The sequence below is a fragment of the Ceratotherium simum genome, chromosome 13, assembly GCF_057802395.1.
Source record: "Ceratotherium simum simum isolate JZ-2026a chromosome 13, ASM5780239v1, whole genome shotgun sequence".
Classification (NCBI taxonomy): Eukaryota; Metazoa; Chordata; class Mammalia; order Perissodactyla; family Rhinocerotidae; genus Ceratotherium; species Ceratotherium simum.
In genome coordinates, this window is record NC_141912.1 from 35,383,563 (window position 1) to 35,401,917 (window position 18,355).

At 54.8% G+C, this 18,355-nt stretch overlaps 1 protein-coding gene across 1 annotated transcript in view; it reads right to left on the reverse strand.

Moving 5' to 3' along the window:
• Positions 1–18,355, reverse strand: part of IP6K3 (inositol hexakisphosphate kinase 3) — a 22,192-nt gene continuing 3,837 nt past the window's right edge. The window contains exons 2-6 of the mRNA XM_014782810.2: positions 12,354–12,727; positions 5,866–6,079; positions 4,524–4,699; positions 3,192–3,367; positions 1–1,274 (exon numbers count right to left, since the gene is read on the reverse strand). Of these exons, the coding sequence (XP_014638296.1) occupies positions 807–1,274; positions 3,192–3,367; positions 4,524–4,699; positions 5,866–6,079; positions 12,354–12,552 (1,233 nt within the window). The 5' untranslated portion in view covers positions 12,553–12,727 and the 3' untranslated portion in view covers positions 1–806. The remainder of the gene's footprint in view (positions 1,275–3,191; positions 3,368–4,523; positions 4,700–5,865; positions 6,080–12,353; positions 12,728–18,355) is intronic.

Sequence of the window (18,355 nt, forward strand, 5' to 3'; positions counted from 1 at the left end):
AAATAAATAGTAAGCCTAAGCTGAGAATGTGGTGTAATATCAGTGGCTTCTCCGTATGCACAGTCCACCACCACTGGAAGCTACATTTCATGGTCAGAGCCATTTCGTGTACAGAATCTGGCAGAATCATTGCTTCTGATAGGTACTTGGAAGTCTGTAAAGAGACCCTTCCCTCCCCAGGCAAAAGTGGAGAACCTGGGCTCTTGGTTTGCCAGTGTCGTGTCTGGGATTGTCCTCGTCCATTTAGAACCTGGGGACAAAGCTTGTGAGATGGGTGGATCTGTCCCCCTTCATCCTGCCCCGCCTACAGTGCTTCTTAGGAAGGTAAGAGGCATTCGTTAGCTCTGTCTGCTCTTGGACGGGCAGCTCATATGAGCAGAAAACCATGAACTCGTGAACTCATTCTTCAAGGCTTCTTCAAGTAAGGTTGTTTGCCTCACAGCTTGTGAGGACTGCAGCATGACAACAAGAAAGCATGTTTAAATGCAACTACTCCAGAATCTCACTGTAATGCTGGCCTCCAACTCACACTACACCCCTCCAGTGGACTCCAAAATGGTGCCATTTTGTACTGACTGTCCAGCCTGCAATGACCAGCATTAGCCAAGGTGCCAGGGTATGTGGAATTACCTCCAGAGCTGATTTCTTTAGCAGCTGTTAATATAGCTTGCCATGTAAAGAGATGGCTTTTGAATGTAGATATAATTATTGCAAAGACATCTAAGGGGTGTCTAGACTATCCCAGCTACCGATATGTCCCTTATAAGATCTATACTGCAGAAAAATCTGTATGGGCCCAACAAGTCTTATTCTCCCTCCTGGATATCCTGCAGGATCTGGATAAGGTTTTCCAGGCCAAAAATATAGCCTGAATCTGGTCCCTCGTAGGTGGTGTGCTCATTCCAGGAGCCTTTGTATGTCGTGTGAGCAAAGTCGATCATCCGGATGTCAACTTTGGCGACACCACAGGAGGCGCTGCAGTGGGCCGTCTGCGGAGCCTCCTGAGGGTGCAGACCACCCAGGGTTCTTTCCAGCAACTCCTGCCCATCATAGATGATGAGGAGAGAGCTGGAGTAGAACCGGTATGAACTCTGGCTCCTAATGACCGAGAGGAGGGCCCGGAGTTGGTGCTGGATGGGCTCCAGGAGCTCTGCCCGGAGGCGCGTTCCGTCGTGCAGGAACTGAGAGAGCGCTTGTCTGAACCCCTCGACTGAGAGTTTTCTTCCGTAGTACTTGTCTTTGCAGAGAAAGTGCTTCTTATCAACTTGATAAACCTTACATTAGAAAGAAGAAAGAAAATGTGAAGAACTGCACACTTTAAGAAAAAATTGCATTTGCTATGGTTGCAGTGTCACAAGGTAACGTAATATATAAACAGATTTCCAGGAGACACAGGGCAAGAATGGCTGAAATGAACAGAAAGATGATCTATCTTCAAGCACCAGTGTAGCTTTTACATTTTAGAATACTTTCTGTGCAAGCCTTTAATAGGAACCCAAGGTCTAAAGATCCTTCAGCCCACAGAGGTGACCCTCCACCCACTAGGAAAAGGTTTGGATCGCCTTTCTTGTGAATTTCCAATATCCACCTCCAAATCATGATTTAAACTCTGGCTTCTGGCCCTCTTCAATTCAAATATTAGCAAACCCAAGCTACAAAGCTTTAGTAGGAGTCTGAAATCACAGCCAATGGCCTTGGAAAGCCAACTAGATTAAATTTTCCCCAACAAAGTTTGTAAAGTCCTTTCTCTGCAGATTCTAAGGAGAGAGTAATGGCTTGGGGTAGAGTGGGGTGAATTGTTTGAAGATAAAACACAGACTGGTTCAGGTGTGGACGGAGTTTTCAGGTAGCCAGTGCAGCTGAGGGGAGCCAGGATGGAACAGGGAGGTCCACGCAGCTCTGTGGGGCTGGCAGCTCCTCTCCTCTCCCCTGTCAGGTCTTGGCCACCAGAAGGGAGCAGATGGAGGAGAGATGCTGATGGGGGGACAGTGGCAGCCACCCCCATTTCATTCAGATGGCACAGGCAGCAGCAAAGGCTGAACCAAGGCCAGTGGCTGGCATGGCCAAAGGGTAACTTGGCACACCTCTGCCTGGCACACCAGGGAAGGGCTACCCATAGCCAAGACAGTTTCTCAGGTGTTTCCTGCCTTCAGATTACATGATATGTTTACAGAAAACCAGTGTTGAAAAAAATCAGAAAGATATGGTAGACTTGGAGTTGCCTTTGGAGGGCTGGAGATGGGCTGCTAATTTAGCCATCGTAAAGACATGAGAGGCATCACTTTCTAAATAAATCAGATCAATTTCAGAAGGTTTGAGGTCCAGAGGAAGATTCCATTTACACCACAAATCATCACGCTCCATTCTCCTGAGGATTGCATTCCAAGCCTTCCAAGGGACACTGTGCAACAAATTTATAGACTCAACTTCCAGCTTCAAGGGGTGGCAGCTTCAATTAAGGAAAGCTAGAACGTTTACCGTCAAATCGGTGTCTGGTTTTGCTTTGAGTAGATAGACCGTAAGAGTGAGCGAGTGGAGAAAGTGTATTTCCTCCTGTTCTGCAGCCCTTGCCATAGCCACATCAGAGCAGCAAAAATGAAGAGTGGAGTCTGGGCAATAAAAAATTAACCATTCCATTGCCGAACTTAGCAGGTTACGACCTTCCCACTTTGTTAACCAGAACAGGTAGCAAGAAGCAGCAGAAAAGGTGGAGTTAAGAAGAGGGAATGGCTAATAAGAATTCAAAGAGCAGACTGCCTCACGGGATCTGAGAACGAGAGGGTTCAGCTTTATCATTCAAGGGAATGAGGAATCCACAGAGTGTGTGGAAAAGCTCCTTCTCCTAGTTCTTTCCCCAGCCCCTGACTGCACACTGTCATCAAAGGTCTGCTCTCAACATGGGCAGGACCCACGTGGCCATTGTGGAAAGTTGCAGCTGCCAGAGACCCTGAGACCGAGTTAAATAATGGTGAGCTTCTGACACCACTATCCTGAAAGGTGTTCTTCAAAAAACCTAGCGTGTCATAGACCAGGATATGCATTTCCTCGCTGGAAGAGCTGTGCCTGGCCACCTCTATTGCTGCCCCAAAGTGAAGGGCTTGTGGGACAGTGGTGTCTGGATGCGAGACATCTTTGCCCCACAGTGGACATGCCATGGTGCCCAGCCCTGCAGTGGGCCCTTTGCCACCTACCTGCATGCCGCAGATGCGCACGCCCAGGCAGGCTGAGGTGCTCTGTGCACACTTCCTTATGTGGCGGGCCTTCTTCTCCTCGGACACGTTGTCCCCGTGCTGCCGGGTCCCCATCTTCAGGTCCAGGATGCAGGGATGCTTGTACTGTGACACGACGTTTTCCAGCAACAAGAACCCTGGTCCCCCCAAGTTAAGGAGGGCTCCAAGGACCTCAAGGCCGCTGCCCCCCCCGGGAGGCAGTTGGCAGCCTCCAGAGCTGGCTGGAGATTGTACCGTGAGCGCCCACCCTTCTCTCCTGTTTCTTTCATTACAGACAAGCACATCGTCACTATTAAGAATTCAAGGGATTAGCTTTGCAGACTGCTTTAATATTCCCATTTATTTAGGAGGAGTTTATGAGTATGTGAGCTTCTTTTCCTTTTTGCTCTGAGGTTGAAATTTAAATGCAGGCATGAAATCCCTGGCAGGCCATGCCCAATTTACATTTTATGGCAGAAAATCATAAGGCTAAAATCTCGAGTCATTGAATGGGCCAGTACCTTTTGGGAGAAGTGGGTTGATGTTAGCTTCGGAGATGAATTGCAGGAATATTAATTTCAGCGGAGTAATTATCCTGCAAAAGCTTCTTAGGGATTAGGGTTGCAGATGTGTCTCAGTAAATACTGTGAAACCAGCCGCCCATTTGCAGGAAGGAGCCCAGTGGTGACAAAGGGGCATTTCAAGCCTAAATTTGCTCACTGAGAACATGGCAGCATGGAGGGAGGGGAAGTGCTTCCCCTGAGAGCCCACTCTGGGGCACCTCCCTAAGGGAGGACCCCCTTCTCACCCCATCATCTCCATGGGAAGAGTCTTCAGGGAGAATTTGGAGGGGTAGATGGGAAGTTGGGGTGTGGGGATCCACCTAGCCCTCGGAGCCCCCTGCCACCCCCACCCAGCATGGCAGCTCTCATTCCTGTCTGCCCACAGAGACCCCCCAGGCCAGCCTACACACACTGCCCAGGTGGCAGAGACATGGCCAATGGCCTGAGTGGAGTTCAGCTTAATTGCTAGTCTGACTTGCCCATACTCTCTGAGTTTTCTTCTGGAGAGATCTGATATCTTCTAGAGCCCAGATTTGAGGGCTTATGCCTCAAACTCTCTCTCACCTTGGCCTCTCTCTCTCCCCACCCGCCCCTCCCTGGCCCTGTGTGTGTGTGTGTGTGTGTCTCCCCCTCCCACCCCTGCCCCCATGTGTCTCTCTGTCTCTGTCACCTCCCTTCACTCCCCCACCCCGTGACAGGTGCACCCCCTGATAGGTGCGCCGTGCGCAGTGGGGAGGGCCGGCAAGGATACGGTGCCGCTTGTTCTCTGGGTACTCGGTGCACAGGCGGGTCAGGTGGGCCTGGTGGCAGTAGAGGCCCCAGGGGTTAAAGCTCGTCCTCTCGGCCTGGTTCCCATTAGCATCTTGCACCAGCGAGGAGACTTGGGCGTTGAGGTGCAACTCGGACCTCAGGAGCGCCGTGGCCGGGCTGTGGGCGAGAGTAGCAGATGACAGGGCAGCCCTGGGCAGAGGTCCGGGGAAAGGTGCCTGTCCCTCTGACTGACTGGGCTCTCTTGGGCTGCAGTGTGACATGGACTGTCCCTGACTACTCTCCAGAATGCCCACAGGGGACCTACTCAGGCCCCGGGCACCAGATCAGGCCCTGGTGCAATCCTCGTGGGCAGTTTCTCTAACCCAGAACAACTCATTAGACCATGTCACCTCCTCAAAGGGCTGAGCGGGTTTAAATTCACATGTAAGTGATGTGATTATTATCTCACTGTTGAGGCAGTATAGTGTGGGGGCAGCGACCTCGCCTGGCATCAGAGGGCTGGGGGTTTGGGCTGTTACTGTGGCGTGGTGTGTGGTCATCTCCTCAAGACCTCAAAATGCCACAGGGGGTGGGAATCATGGTCCTTGGTCCAGTCCCTCTCCTGCCTCTGCATCTTGGCTTCCCCATCTGTGAAACGGAGGTAATGTGCACCCGCTTCCTGCCACTGAGCCAAGAGGCTTAATTAGATCCGCTGTGCTTCTTGGGGAAGGGAGGTACTTTCGTTGTATTAGCTCCCTTTTGATTCCCATAAATGTTTTAAAAACCCCCAGGATCCTTCTCATCTGAGAGAGGTCAGCTAACATTATCAGAGGTTTTGGAGACTCTCCGAGGACCTCGGGTGCCCTGAGCTCCCTGCGTCTCCGAGGCCCCACTGAGGGCTGCGTTGACCTCTCCCCTTGTCCCATCCCGACCGCTAAGGAAAGATGATTTCCGAGAGACATTAGCCGTTTTCCTTTATGTCAACTATTCTGGGGGTTTTTGCTCTGCACATTTTCTCCCCGGAGACACTTTATGGTCTCAGTGAAACTGGTATTTAATTAAACAAGTATATACCGAATGCCTGCTCTGTATAGGACTCTGCATGTGCATCAGCTTCCGAGGTGAAATACATCGGAATCCTCCCCCTAGAAGTGACGTGAAAGAAAATTCATTCCTTTCTTTGGTCATATTGGTTATTCTAGACAGAGCCCTCATCTGAATTTCTCATTTTCTCGGCTCCGGCCCTAATGGGGAGCGGTCAGCCTCGGCACAGGTGGGAGTGATGGTGGTCTCTGCTAGGGACAAGCTGCTTGGTTTCTGTCATCCTGCCAAGTGGCCCTCACCTCTCCTTGAGCGAGTGTGCCAGTTGGGCGTGCTGCCACTCGGCAAGGGGGCAGGCGCCACCCCTGCCACTGGTGGTCTGCTGGAGCGTCTGCCATATCGCCACTGCCGCTGACTCTGTGGAGACCTTGAAGGGCTCCCGGTTCTCCTTCAGTGGGTTGGCAACCAGCCTGAGGTGGCCGAGGCTGTCTTTCCGGAGGTGCACAGTGATGGTGCCTGCAGAGCACATGAGGGGGGGAGGGGAGAAACCAGATGGAATTTACCTGAGTGGACACGGTGCAATGGGTGACATCCTTTTGAATTGTAGTTTAATGGCACTGGTCAGCCTCCCCCTTTCCTCAACTCCTCTTTCAAGGAAGAGCTATGGGGACTGGCCTGGTTTAGCCTGAACGCAGTCCTGTTCCAGAATGAGCCCAGAGCCCAGGAGCCTGCAGAAAATAGCCTTGGGTTGATCTTGGCACAGCCTCTGCCTCATCATACTTCTCTGCCCCTTCCTGCTTTAAACAAAGCCAGCCTTGTACGTTTTGTTCTCCGTTCTGGTTCCTTCGTGCAGTCATACCTTCCCAGTCACACCACAGCCGTCCCAACTGGGCCCACCCTTGGGGCATCAGAGCTGGTTCTCTGCAAAGAAGGCCCCCACCACGGAGCGGCAGTGAGGGAAGTTGGGGCCCATCCCACTCCTTCCCCTTCTCCTTCGCCTCCTTCGTCATCCTTTCTCTCCCCTCCGTTTATCTGTATCTGCCAGCTTCTTCCAGGAAGCCTTCCTCAGACCGCCTTCTGGGCTCAGGACTCTCTGTCGCCCCTTCATTCACCCTCCCCCATCTCTGGCTTTAGTACTCCATTTCCTTTGGTTAGATGCACAGCACACGAAGATTAGTGGCGGAACATGGTTGATATAAAACAGACTGGTGAGATCTCCAGCTCGCAGTGCCTCCTCACCATCAGTGTTTGTAATCAAGGCACGACATCCTACTCCAGCCGCTGGTTGTGAACGTGAAGAGTGCGAGGAAACCCAATGAATGAATGTGCTAATTGGGCTTCTCCTCTGGGACGTTGGCCGGTCGGTAATTAGCTCTGGCATGTGCACTAATGGCTCTGTGGTCAACCCCTGGATTTCTCGCTCTGTGGCAGAGTCCAGGCCTTCCGCTGTGGGGCTTGGCATCCAGTGGGTGCCCAGCCTCGCCAGAGGTCTCGTGAAGAGGGACTGATACTCTTGGCGGTGGCACCGGAGACAGCTGCACAGATGGTTTTGCGAGAACTGGGTCTCTAGGGTGCCTGGTTCCCTGTTCTTCCCGCAGCTGATGCAGTGGGGCTTCTCTGTTGCTCCCTCCCCCGCTAACCCGCCTCCGCTGTCTGTACCCTGCTTTGTGCCTGAGAGGTTGACCCTGCCGAGTCACCAATGGCTTCCTTGCCCCTGGTTTCCAGTGGGTTTGGCCAGTGGGGGCCGTTGGCAGGAGATGGTGGGGGAGGAGAAAGCTGAGGTATTTGTCCCACTGGTTCCCTCCCTGCTGCAGTGGGGCTCTGCCATGGCCGTGTTCCTCTCTGGCCTCCCTCTCCCTGGGAGGGAGAGGTGGCCCCTCAGGCCCTGGGGTGCTTGCAGCTTTCCAGTGGTGCTGGTGCGTGGGTGCCTCACCATCCCCAGTGGTTGCCTTAATCCTGCACACACTTCTGCAAATAGTCCCTTTAAAACTTCTCTTCATTTAAACCCCTTTGAATGTACCACTCATTTTCTGCTGGGACCTGACAGAGAGGGTAGGTGGCATGTGATCATGTTCTCCAGGGTATTTATTTCCTCCCCCGGCTACTTGGTCACCTTCTCGGCGTAAGGGGTCATTTCTGCTGACCCAGCAGTCAGGGCAGCTGACTTCCTGTATGCATCCCACCTGGCCCTCTTGGGCTGGGTGGCGCAGACACTCATTTTCAGGGCTGCTCTATAATTCAGCATGTCACTCTTCAGGGTCGTCTGTGCCTAGCTCAGCAGTCTCCCTGGGCTAGTCCTGTCATCTCAGATTCCCAGTGCCCCAATTTTGCAGCCTGAGAGTGATGTTCAGTTCTCTTTAGCTCCTAAAATCTCTGCTCTCCCTCAGCTCATCCCCAGCCCCTGTGTCCTGTGAAGTCACAGTGATCCTAACAATACTGCTGTACCTAACCTGGCATTTCTAGCTTACCTGAACACGCCATGCATGGCGGCACCGGGCCCTCCAGAGCCGTTCTGCTCATGAGAGCAGGAGGCTGACGGCAGGTGGAGGAAACAACCACAACAGTACTCATCACTGCCATGTCTTTTACACCTACTGTGTGCCAGCACTGTGTGCTTTTCATTTGTTATCACTAAGTTATAGCGAGCCTGGGAGGCCGGTGACTGTGGTCACTGAGGCCCAGAGAGATTGAATGACTTGCCTGAGGTCACACAGGTGGCAAGAGGGGTGGAGCTCTGAGAGGGTCACACCAGGCGTCCATGTGGAAGGAGGAACAGGCGGTCACCTGGGGGCAAGGGCTTTACTGGGAGACTCCGGTGTCGTCACGCCGTGTTTACCCGTGTATGGATGAGGAACACTCCTGCTGTGTCCCCATCACATTTGTTCGGGTCATTCTGTTCCGTGGGAGGAACAGAGAAGCCGTGATCCCAGCACCTCGTGAGAGAGTCGTCAGTGCAGAGGGCTGGAAGCGCCTGGAAGCCCCAGGACGTGGCGTTTACATTTCCAGCCCTGTGTCCTCAGGCAGGGGGGTTGCGGTGCTTGCTCCAGTCAGGGGGACTGACCTGGAAACCACCTGAGCAGCTGGGAGCCCGCTCACCCCAACTCCTGCAGAGCCAGCCAAGGGCAAGGCCTTTCAGATCTTGTAAAGTTCAAGTTACCATGCGGCGGCCCCCTGGCCTGTCCCACTTGTGAGGCTGTGGTGACGGGCCTGCCAGACCTTCTCGGGCAGCCCCAGCCCAGGAGGCCTCCCTGGAGGGACAGGCAATGTGACCTTCACCCGCTGCTCCAGGCTCCAGCTCTTGTCTGGTCCCATCACTTCTGAGTGTCTAAATAAATGGAGGCGAGCAGAGGTGCAAATAACCCAAAACCAATAAAATCCAAAAGTCATTTCTATTTCTCATATTGTCAGAGCTACACAGCCAGGCTCCGTGTCCCTGCCTTCTTGCTCCGTCTTCCCGCGTGCCTCTGACTGGCTCTGTGTCTCCATCTATCTGTCTTCCCTCCCTCTTCCACAGCCCCCCACGGCTCAGCCCAGCCTTGCCCTGAAGCCCGGGACCCATGGCAGAGAGCCGCCGTGCACACAATCCCCAGTTGCCTGTCCTTGACAGGAGCAGCATGTCAGTGGAATCCAGACTCCTTGGGGCTTGGATTGTTCGTTTAGTCAAGAGCCATGTTGGCCCCGGCCTGGCCTCCAGGTTGCCCTGTGTATCCTTGGGGACTAGGCCTCAGAGGCCCATGGGCTCCCAGCACTCTGGCACCCCTGCCTGGCCGGAAGAGTGGGGGACATAGCCAGAGCCCCCGTCTGCCCACTCGCCAGCCCTCCCCACGCACCTCAGCCTTCCAGCATGCCAGTTGGGCAGATAGGAGTGCTTAATGCCATGACTGACATGCCCAGAGCATCTCAGCAATTTCAGTTTGGCCGCGCATCTTCCCCAGGCTCCGTGAATATTCTGTCCTGTATTTATTTTTAAGCTCATGAGAGCATTTATTTACCGCCGTCTGTAATATGAATCTGGCTCATCCATTAACCAGGAGCATGTCCTTGCTCGCCCAGGGCTGACAGGAGAACTGGGAGGCAGAGGGATGTAGCCCCAAGACCCCGTCATGCCCCAGGAGCCCAGCAAAAGGTCAGGGCAAGCTCCTGGCACGGGGAGACTGCCCTTGGGAATGACGTCCCTGCCCAGCTCCCCCTGACACCACCGTGGTCGGCGGCAAGAAGGGAGAGGGTGTGCTTCATGGCATGTGGTGGCCACTTCAGAAATGACCACTTTCTCTGGGGCTGTTCCCATTGGGGAGAAAAAGGGAGACCCCTGTGGCAGCCTTGTGGGCATTTGAGTCCCCCTGACCTGAAGTGATTAGCCGAGTGACCCCCGGCAAGTCACATCCCCTCCCTTGTTGGGCTAGATGGCCCCCGAGCACTGGCACCTCAGGAGTCTGTCTCTTCAGTAACAGTCGCCAGTGGAGCAGGCCTGGGTGGCCGAGGCCCACACTCGGGAGCCAGACCTTGGGGCTTCGAGTCCTGGCTCTGCCTGTCATGGGCTGTGTGGCCTGAGGCGAGTTGGGTAACCTCTCTGAGCCTCCTCACCTGTGAATAGGGATGACAGGACCTACCTCATTGGGTGGTTGTGGGGAGTCAGTGAGTTAGCACAGGAAACTGCTTGCAGTGTGTCCAGCACTGAGCGAGCACTGGGGGTTTGCTGATGCTACTTTTCTTATCGGGGAAACAAGAAGCCTGAGAGTCTGAGGGACCTTTTAGGGACTCTTTCCCATCTAAAACCTGACCCCAGGTGCTGCCCCAGGGTCTGAGAGCTGGGGGTCTCTGGGCTTCTTCTAGTGTCTCAGTAAACGTGCGTTTCCTCCAGTGGTGCCTGGCCTGTGGCACCACGTGGGTCGGGTTCTGGCTAGTGAGTGAGTCAGCGTCTCTGCATCACTGAGACCTCGTGTGGGTGTCACCCCAGCCTGTGGGCTCTGCCCACCCTCAGCAGGGCTGCGTGGTCTCCCCTAAGGGCTGTCATGCAGTTCCCTGGCCCAGCCCCTCCTCATCGTCTCCTGAGTGGAGTCCCAAGGCAGAGGCTGAAGCACCCTCTGTGGCCATTGATGCGTGTAGCTAGGGTGCCCTGGCTCAAATTAACCTATCACGTTAGCAGAGCCCCAGGGCGGGTGGCACCGGGGATGGGCCCAACCCGAAGGGGGAAGCAGGGTGGAGTAGAGGTCTGGACAGTAGACCGGTGCCCGGGGCTGCCCAAGAGTGGTGCCGCCCTACCCCCACAGAGGAATGGGCACGTGCAGACAGGGCACAGGGAGGACGCCAAGATGGGGTCCTGGAGACCCAGCCTCTTTCACTTCCCTGCCTTGCCTGTGCCACCCTGGCAGTCTGTCTCAGCTCCAGAGCTGTGTCGAACAAGCGTGAAGTGCTGCAGGCAGGAGGCTGCCCCACATGAGATCCTGCCACCCCTTTGCTAGGTCGAGTTCAGTTGCGAAAGGACAGACGTTAATTCCAGTGGGTGCTCCAACAAGATGGGCAGTGACCCACAACCTACGAGCAACACTGGCCTGCGGCCCCAGAAGGCCCCAGGGAGGCCGGCACAGCCTGCACACCAACCTTCTGGCCCTGTCTCAGTGTGTGATGCACATCGGTCTTGTCTTGTACTCTCAGGAGTCCTGGTAGGGCGGGACTGAAGCAGTGCCCAGGGCTCCAGGCCTTGGCCCCTTGCCCGTGGGTCACAATCTGGAGCATGCTGAATGCAGATTCCTGGGCCTTGACCCCAGGGATTCTGATTCACAGGTCTGGGAGGGAACCTGCATTTTCACACACACACACACACACACACACGGCAATCCTGGTAAAGTTGGTTGATCTCAGATCACACTTTGAGAAACAGAACCCATCCTTCCCAGTTATCTTGATCAGTGAAGTGCAAGGGAATTTTTGACTGACTTGAATATTATCACTGCCTTCGCAAATACAGGGACAGTGAGGGCAGAAGGTTGCAGTCATGAAGTCTAAAATCTTTAAAGGAGGTCTCTTTTCTGAGCACTCATTCCTATTGCGGGGTCGGCGGCTGGCAGAGTCATACCCCGAGCCCCTTGAACCTCGTTCACCGAAGGCCGGGTGTGGACAAAACAGCCTGCCCCATGAATCCCGGCCGGCTACCCAGAGTGCCCCTGCCCTGAGGCCCCCAAATGGCAGCCCCCCACCACTGGGCCTTCTCTCCCCAGAGCCCACCTTGTGCTCAGATGCAGAACACAACACACGCTGCTCCATGCAGTGTTTCCCCAGCTACACCTGGAAGGCAGCCCATCCCCTTGGCTTTGCCCCTTCCTGGATGAGGGCGGGAATTCTGGTTTCCTAAACACGCTGTGTCCCAGGCCCAAGGCTCCCGCCACCCGCCTGGGTCTCCAGAGGGAGGCGAAGGGAAGGAGGCCTCAACCTGTCCTGTGTTTCCCAGCCACGGTCACAGGACCCAGCCATGGCACACCCAGAGCGCAGAAGAGAATGCCGCCTCAGGGCATGGTGGGGCTGGGGTATCGTTTCATCCCATTCTCAATTCCTCGAAGCCTGGTGGCTTGAGCTAATTTGTAGGGATGCCAAATGGCATTATGCTCCAGACCTGGAAGCTTGAAGAGTTCAGAGAAACTAGGACAGCGAAGGCCACCGGGCTGCAGGAGAGGGGCATGTCTCCATGGCAACCCTTCCACACACCGCAGTGCACGAGGAAGCGGAGGGTGCATGCAGAGGAGCCTGGCCCGGTGCGGCGGACCCTGAGCCCGTCCGCTGCCTGGACACTCACCTTTGTACTGTGGGGTGAACCGCTTCATGGCCAACGGCAGGGATTCGTAGAACCTCTGCTCCTGGGAGATGAGGGGCTTGCACACGGTGTGCTCGTCGTACCTCATTACGCTCAGGTGCCCCCCGACCTGGTGCAGGAAGGGCTCCAGCAGCACGCCTGTCCTGGTGTCCCCAGCGTCTGTGCTGTCCTGTACCACCATGCTTTTGCTCAGGGAGAGGGCCTCCCCGTGAATCCACGGGAGGAAGGCGCGAGGTAGAAGTGGCAGCTCCTGGACAGGACGTGGGGCCGTCAGCGGTCCTCAGCTGTCTCCTTCTTGGCCTCTATCACTGTCATAGCACAGTTGTCCTCCCATCTGTGGGCTCTTGGCGGGGTCCCTGGAAAGCAGAGCAGGGAGGTGGACGTGATGTGAGGGAGATGGTGTGCCGGGGCAGCATTTGGAAGGACCCACAGTCCCCAGCCACGATGCACCGGTAGTTAAACAAGACTGTAAATAGGCATCGATTACTTCTGGAATAATACGTTACAAGAAACTGGTAATGGTGGTTCCCTCAGGGAGCCAGGCTGAGAGGGAGACTTTTCACTAAATACTGTTTTGTACCTTTTGAATTTAAATATTAAAACATTTAAAAAAATCAAACAATACATGCAACTGTAAGCTTCCAGAGGGCAGAGACTGTGTCTCAGCTTCTCACGTCGTGTTGCTTGCCTTCCTTTGCGGACATTGATCCCAGGCCCAGGAGAAGGGCACAGTCCCTGCTGTTGGGACACTCAGCATCTTGCAGGGGCTTTGGGGGTACAGGAATGCTTCATTTTTGTATAGCATAGCTGTGCACCATCGAGTTGCATCATGGCTCCACAGCATAATTGCCGTGTGACCTTGGGAAGGCAAGTCAGAAACCTCTCTGGGCCTGTTTCCTCATCTGTAGAATGGGATGATGATACCTACCTCATGGAGTTAGGGACGAAATGAGATAAAGTCCATGCAAAGGTTAGCCCAGGGCCCAGAGCTAAGTGCTCAATAAATGTTATTTATCGTTATTATTCCTAGCGTTATTGCCTTGGTGGTCGTATTTTCCCAACAGCTCTGGGTTGTAGGGAAGGCAGGCTTTATCACGGCCACTTTGCGGATGAGGAGAGCAGGCCTGCACTGCCTTGCCTGAGGCCCTTGGGGCTCCTTGTCTCTCGCCTGGTCCTTTACCCTCCCTGAGGGCGGGCTTGCTGGGCCTCAGGCTAATGCTGGAACTCTGGGCTGGAAATGCAGCCCTAAAGTCATCCTGACTTTGTCTCAGGAGAGAGCCAAGGAGAGCTGTGAGGGGAGGCTCTCCTGGCCGTGTTCGTCCTGTCCAAGAGGACATTCCCGCAGTGATGCCTGTCACCACCGGGTTATTAATACTCTCCGCTGCTGGACTCCTGGCCGAGGATGTGAGCAGGCTGGGCAGCGTGGGGTGTGATGAACCCTCTGAATGACCTTTAGTCCAGACCACGGGCATGGATGGCTGGCTCCACTCACAGCACTGCCTATCAGTTTGTTCAGGACCCTGGCTCAGAGGGCCTCCCGCCACCCGCCTGGACCTCCAGCACCAGGTGGCATTGAAGGCCTCAGCCCGGCCCATTCGTACCCCCCCAGGCGCCTCTCCTGCACTGGCTGCTGTCCTACAGGCCTCAGAGTGCCCCTTTAGGAAAGGGAAGGCGGGGGTAGGGGGGTGGCAGGGGCGGGGTGCTGCCTGGTATGTGCATTGGCTTTCCCTGACGGAGGGTGGAGCTTCTGAGAGTTGCCTCCAGGGCTGGAGCATGCCTGGAGGGGGGTCGGGGTTGCTGGGTGAGGTGTTGGGGTGGGGAGGCGGGAGGCCTGATGGGCAGGGGGCTGTGCCTGAGACAGCTGCCTAGGTGATTCCCAGCTCTGCTCTACGACTGCGCAGAGGCGAGCCCTACTCGGGAGCCTGTTCCAGGGGCTGAGAGGAGAAGTTGGTGGGAGGCATGCAGATGCTGAGGGAAATCAGGAATCAGCCAGAGATGAGTTGAAATCTTCAGTCTCATAACCCTTTGGTTAGAGAGAAACCAAGGCTACCCAACCCCTCTCCTCTGTCTGGGCTCGCTCGGACGTTGGCGTTTGCCAGCTGACCTGTCCCCGGCGGGGAGGCAGAGGCGCTTCTGGTAGCCAGAGGGCCAGCCAGGTTGTGAATTCATTTATAGTCACTCCTGGAAGGAGCCTAGAGCCTGTCCCTCACACCTGTCTCCCCAGGGCCTGGCCCACACTAACCAGGCCTGACCTTGCTGAGCACGCCCGGCTCTGCCGATGCATCCCGGCAGTGTCCCAGGCAAACCCTCGCTGCCATGCTGGGCAGTCCACCGCCCTTCTTTCCCCACTCCCGTCTCCTATGGAGCTCTGAGGACATGGATGTCACCTCACAGTGGAGCGTGGGGAGGAAATAATAACACAAAATGGTAACACAGTGCTCACTGTGTGCCAGGCGGGGTTCTAGGTGCCATGTATAGGTCAACCCATCAGAGCATCACAGCTACCAAGTTCCAGCCTTTACAGATGAGGAAAATGAGGCACAGAGAGATTAAGTTACTTGCCTATGTGCACCCAGCTAGTATGAGGTTCGAACCCGGGCACATTAGTCCCAGAGCGTGCTTACCCACCATGCTGTGGGCTCTTTATCTAGTCAGGAAAACGAGCCCCTAGGAGGCTGGGACTTGGCCAAAGTCACCTGCAAGTCACTGGCTGTGCTGGGACAGGACCCAGCGTTTCTTGTCCCCCTGGCCTGCCCTCCCCCATCCTGCTGACAGTGAGTTTGTGTCCTAGTGGTGGGTGGGCTCCCGCCTCTGCAGAAACCATCATGAGGGGGCGGGAGGCCCACCTAGAGCTGGGGTTCTCTGGCTGGGGATGTCAGCCAGACCCGTGAGGCACTGTCATTTCCAGATGTCCTCAGGAGCCCTGGCCAAACCTTCTCAGAGAGCATAGAGCAAGTCAGGAAGACCCTGGGCCTCCAAGACAGCCCACAGCACAGCGATGCAAACTCTGCTGCCCCTAGACTGAGGGTGGGTCGGGAGTGATGGAGTGTCTGCTGGGTAGTCAGCCTACACTTTTCAAAAAGCTGAATCGACAGCTGGGGAAACTGAGGCCCTGCCCCTCAAGGGTTATCTCAGGGTGTAGATTAGGTAACGTCTGAGGGTCCTCCTGCTCCTGAGCTGTATGGTCTGCGGTTCTGACACAGGGTGGTGGGAAGGGTTGGAGGGAGGACGCATGGGCAGTGGCTTGGGCACCTGGAGCACCTGGCTGAGGTGGGTGGGTGGGCTTTGCTGCTGCTCAGGGAGGCACTCTGTGGCTTCCCCTTGGCACTGATGGTGACCTTGGACTCTGTTGCCATCTTTGTGCATAGCCTCTTGCTCTGTGGGACTGAGTGAGGGAAGGCCTCCATTCTTCCCATTCCTCCCTCGGAAGTCCCAAATAAATAATTCCAGTCGACAGCCCTTTCTCAACCCAGCCCTTCCTTTTGCCACATGCAGGCACTTCTGTCACTGGCTGGGCCGTGTTCTTTGATCGATGCCTCTGGACTCTGCTCTGTTTCCTAAGAGCACTGGGCAAGGAGTCAGGAGCCCAGGTCTGTTCCAGGCATTCCCACCAGCTGGCGGAAGCCCCTGGATGAACTGGGTAACTACTCTGAGTCTTGGTTTCCCGCCCACTGCTATAGCCTCTCACGATGCTCAGATGACAAAATGCACAGCTCTCCTCTGTGGCATCCTCTTCCCCAGCGTCGCCACCACTTGAGGTTCGTCACTGCGCGGGTTATTCTCGGGACTGACTCAGCCTGGGTGCTGGGAAGGCAGATGAGCCTGAGACAGGACCTCACGCCCTCTCTCACACATCTACTGAATACACTGGGCTCCCTTTAGTGCTTCGGAGGGAGACAAATGTCCCTCTCTCCAGCCCACGCCTCCTCCCACAGTCCACAGCCCAGACCCCTCACTCAACATCCTTCCCTAGTGTTCCCTGGGGAGGGATAGAAGGGAGTAAGGATGAGAGAGGGAGGGAGGGCGGGAAGAGGGTGAGATGCCCCCAGCCAGAAGAGCTCAGCTTAAAGCTCCCCGCCCCCAGGGACAGTGGACAAATGGCCTCAGGTCCCTGTGTCTTCCTGCCCTATCATTGGGTCGTGTTCTGAATGGAATAACTCTGGGCCTCACTCCAGGAGACTCAGGGGCTAATTTCTCTGATGAGGCCCGGCCATCGGCCATCGAGCTGGTTGTTAAATGAGGCCCTGAGTTGTCTGTGTTGGTATAAACCCTGCTCTGCAGCACCACAGGGCCTGAGCGACAGCCAGCCTGCCGCTGGGTTGCAAGACATTCCCCAGTCTGAAAGGAGGGTTACAGATAGCAGGGCCTGCGGTTGTATTTGGCTTCCAGAGTGGGGACAGATGACAATACCAGTGATGCCAGCCACAATGACAGATGCAACCCATCGAGCTGAGGTGGATGAGGGCCTCTGTGGCTCGTCACTACCAGTCAGCACTTTTTATTTCCTGAGAGCCTGTGGGTATATAAGCTCTACCCATGTGCTAAACCTGAGTTCATGAAAAATGACAGAAGATATGCATCTTTTAGAACTCACTGCTCCCATTTTAGGGAAGATGGCAGGCAAAACCACAAGTCAGACTTGGACTAAATTAGAGGGCGGTTCACAGATATTCTGGTTTTCCCTGCAGGAACATGGTATGACTGCACTTCCCCTGCTCTTTGAAGTAAGTGTGGCCACATGGTGTGGATGGGAGGGACATGTCACTTCTGGGTGGGAGCTTTAAGGGCAGGCCATCCCCACATTTTCCTTCCTTGACCATGGTGATCTTAGATGCCCAGTTACTCCCTGAGTGACTGCACATGTTGGATATGAAGCATGATGGAGAAATAAACCTCTGCTATATTAGGCCATGGAGGTTTGGGGTGGTTTGTTACACAGCACAGCCTAATCCGTCCTGGCTAATTCATCAGCTAACAGCCAAATACCAGTGTGAAGCCCTTAAGTTGAAAGCAACCTCACTTGAGTCAGGCACTCAGATATTTCATTGCATAAATTTCTCTACACAGTAATAGCCACTCCTATGAAGCATCTACATGGACCACTGGCTTGACAATCACCCTGTTTCTCAAGAGAGTAATTTTCAGATGGAGAAAAGTTGAAGCACTTTCCCAGGGTCCAGAGCGAGTGAGCCCTAGAGCTGCGGGTTGGCTGCAGTGAGTCTGTCTCATTCTAAAGCCCATGCCCATTCTGCCCCACCGTCAGGCTCCTCTGGGGGTCCTGAGACCCAAGTCAGGCTCTCAGGGCCAGGTCCTGTCCAAGGCCCTCTCCACACTGTGTGCCTCAATGACTGACATCAGAAACAGAGCCTTCCAGGAGCTTGTACTGGGCTCAGGACCTTACCGAAAGGCACACCACCACAAGCATTATCTGCAGACTAGACAAGTGACACCCATGGGGCTCGATAATTTCTCAAATGTATGTGAACACTTTGGTGATTACCAAAATATAAATTCATTTAAAGGCATTATTGAGTTCCTGGTAGTTTTTGTCATCATCTATTTTCTCAATCAGCAGATACTAAAAGTATAATGAGTACCAAAGGGGGACTCGTAGGGAAGAAATTATGCTGAAAAATGAGTCATAGTTGAAAAGGTTGGGAGAGAGAGTGCTCTCAGCTGAGATGGGGTATGAGGGGCCCAGGAAGGAGTCTGAGGTGGGGAGAGAAGGGGGTTCAGCCTGGGGGAGGAGGGCCTGTTTCGGGGAGTGTGTGTGCAGGGAGCAATAGGGAAGTGCAAGGGTGGGCTGGAGACGGGACCAGAGGGGAGGCTGTGTGGGGAGGAAGAGGCGGGATCCAGTTTCATGCTCCCCCCAACCCCCCCTGCAGTGGAGGGGCAGAGAGGGGGATGGCCACACAGACCAGAGGTGCCTATCTGGTGCCTGCAGGAGGGGTTAGCCTGAGATCACAGAGGTGATCCCAATAAAT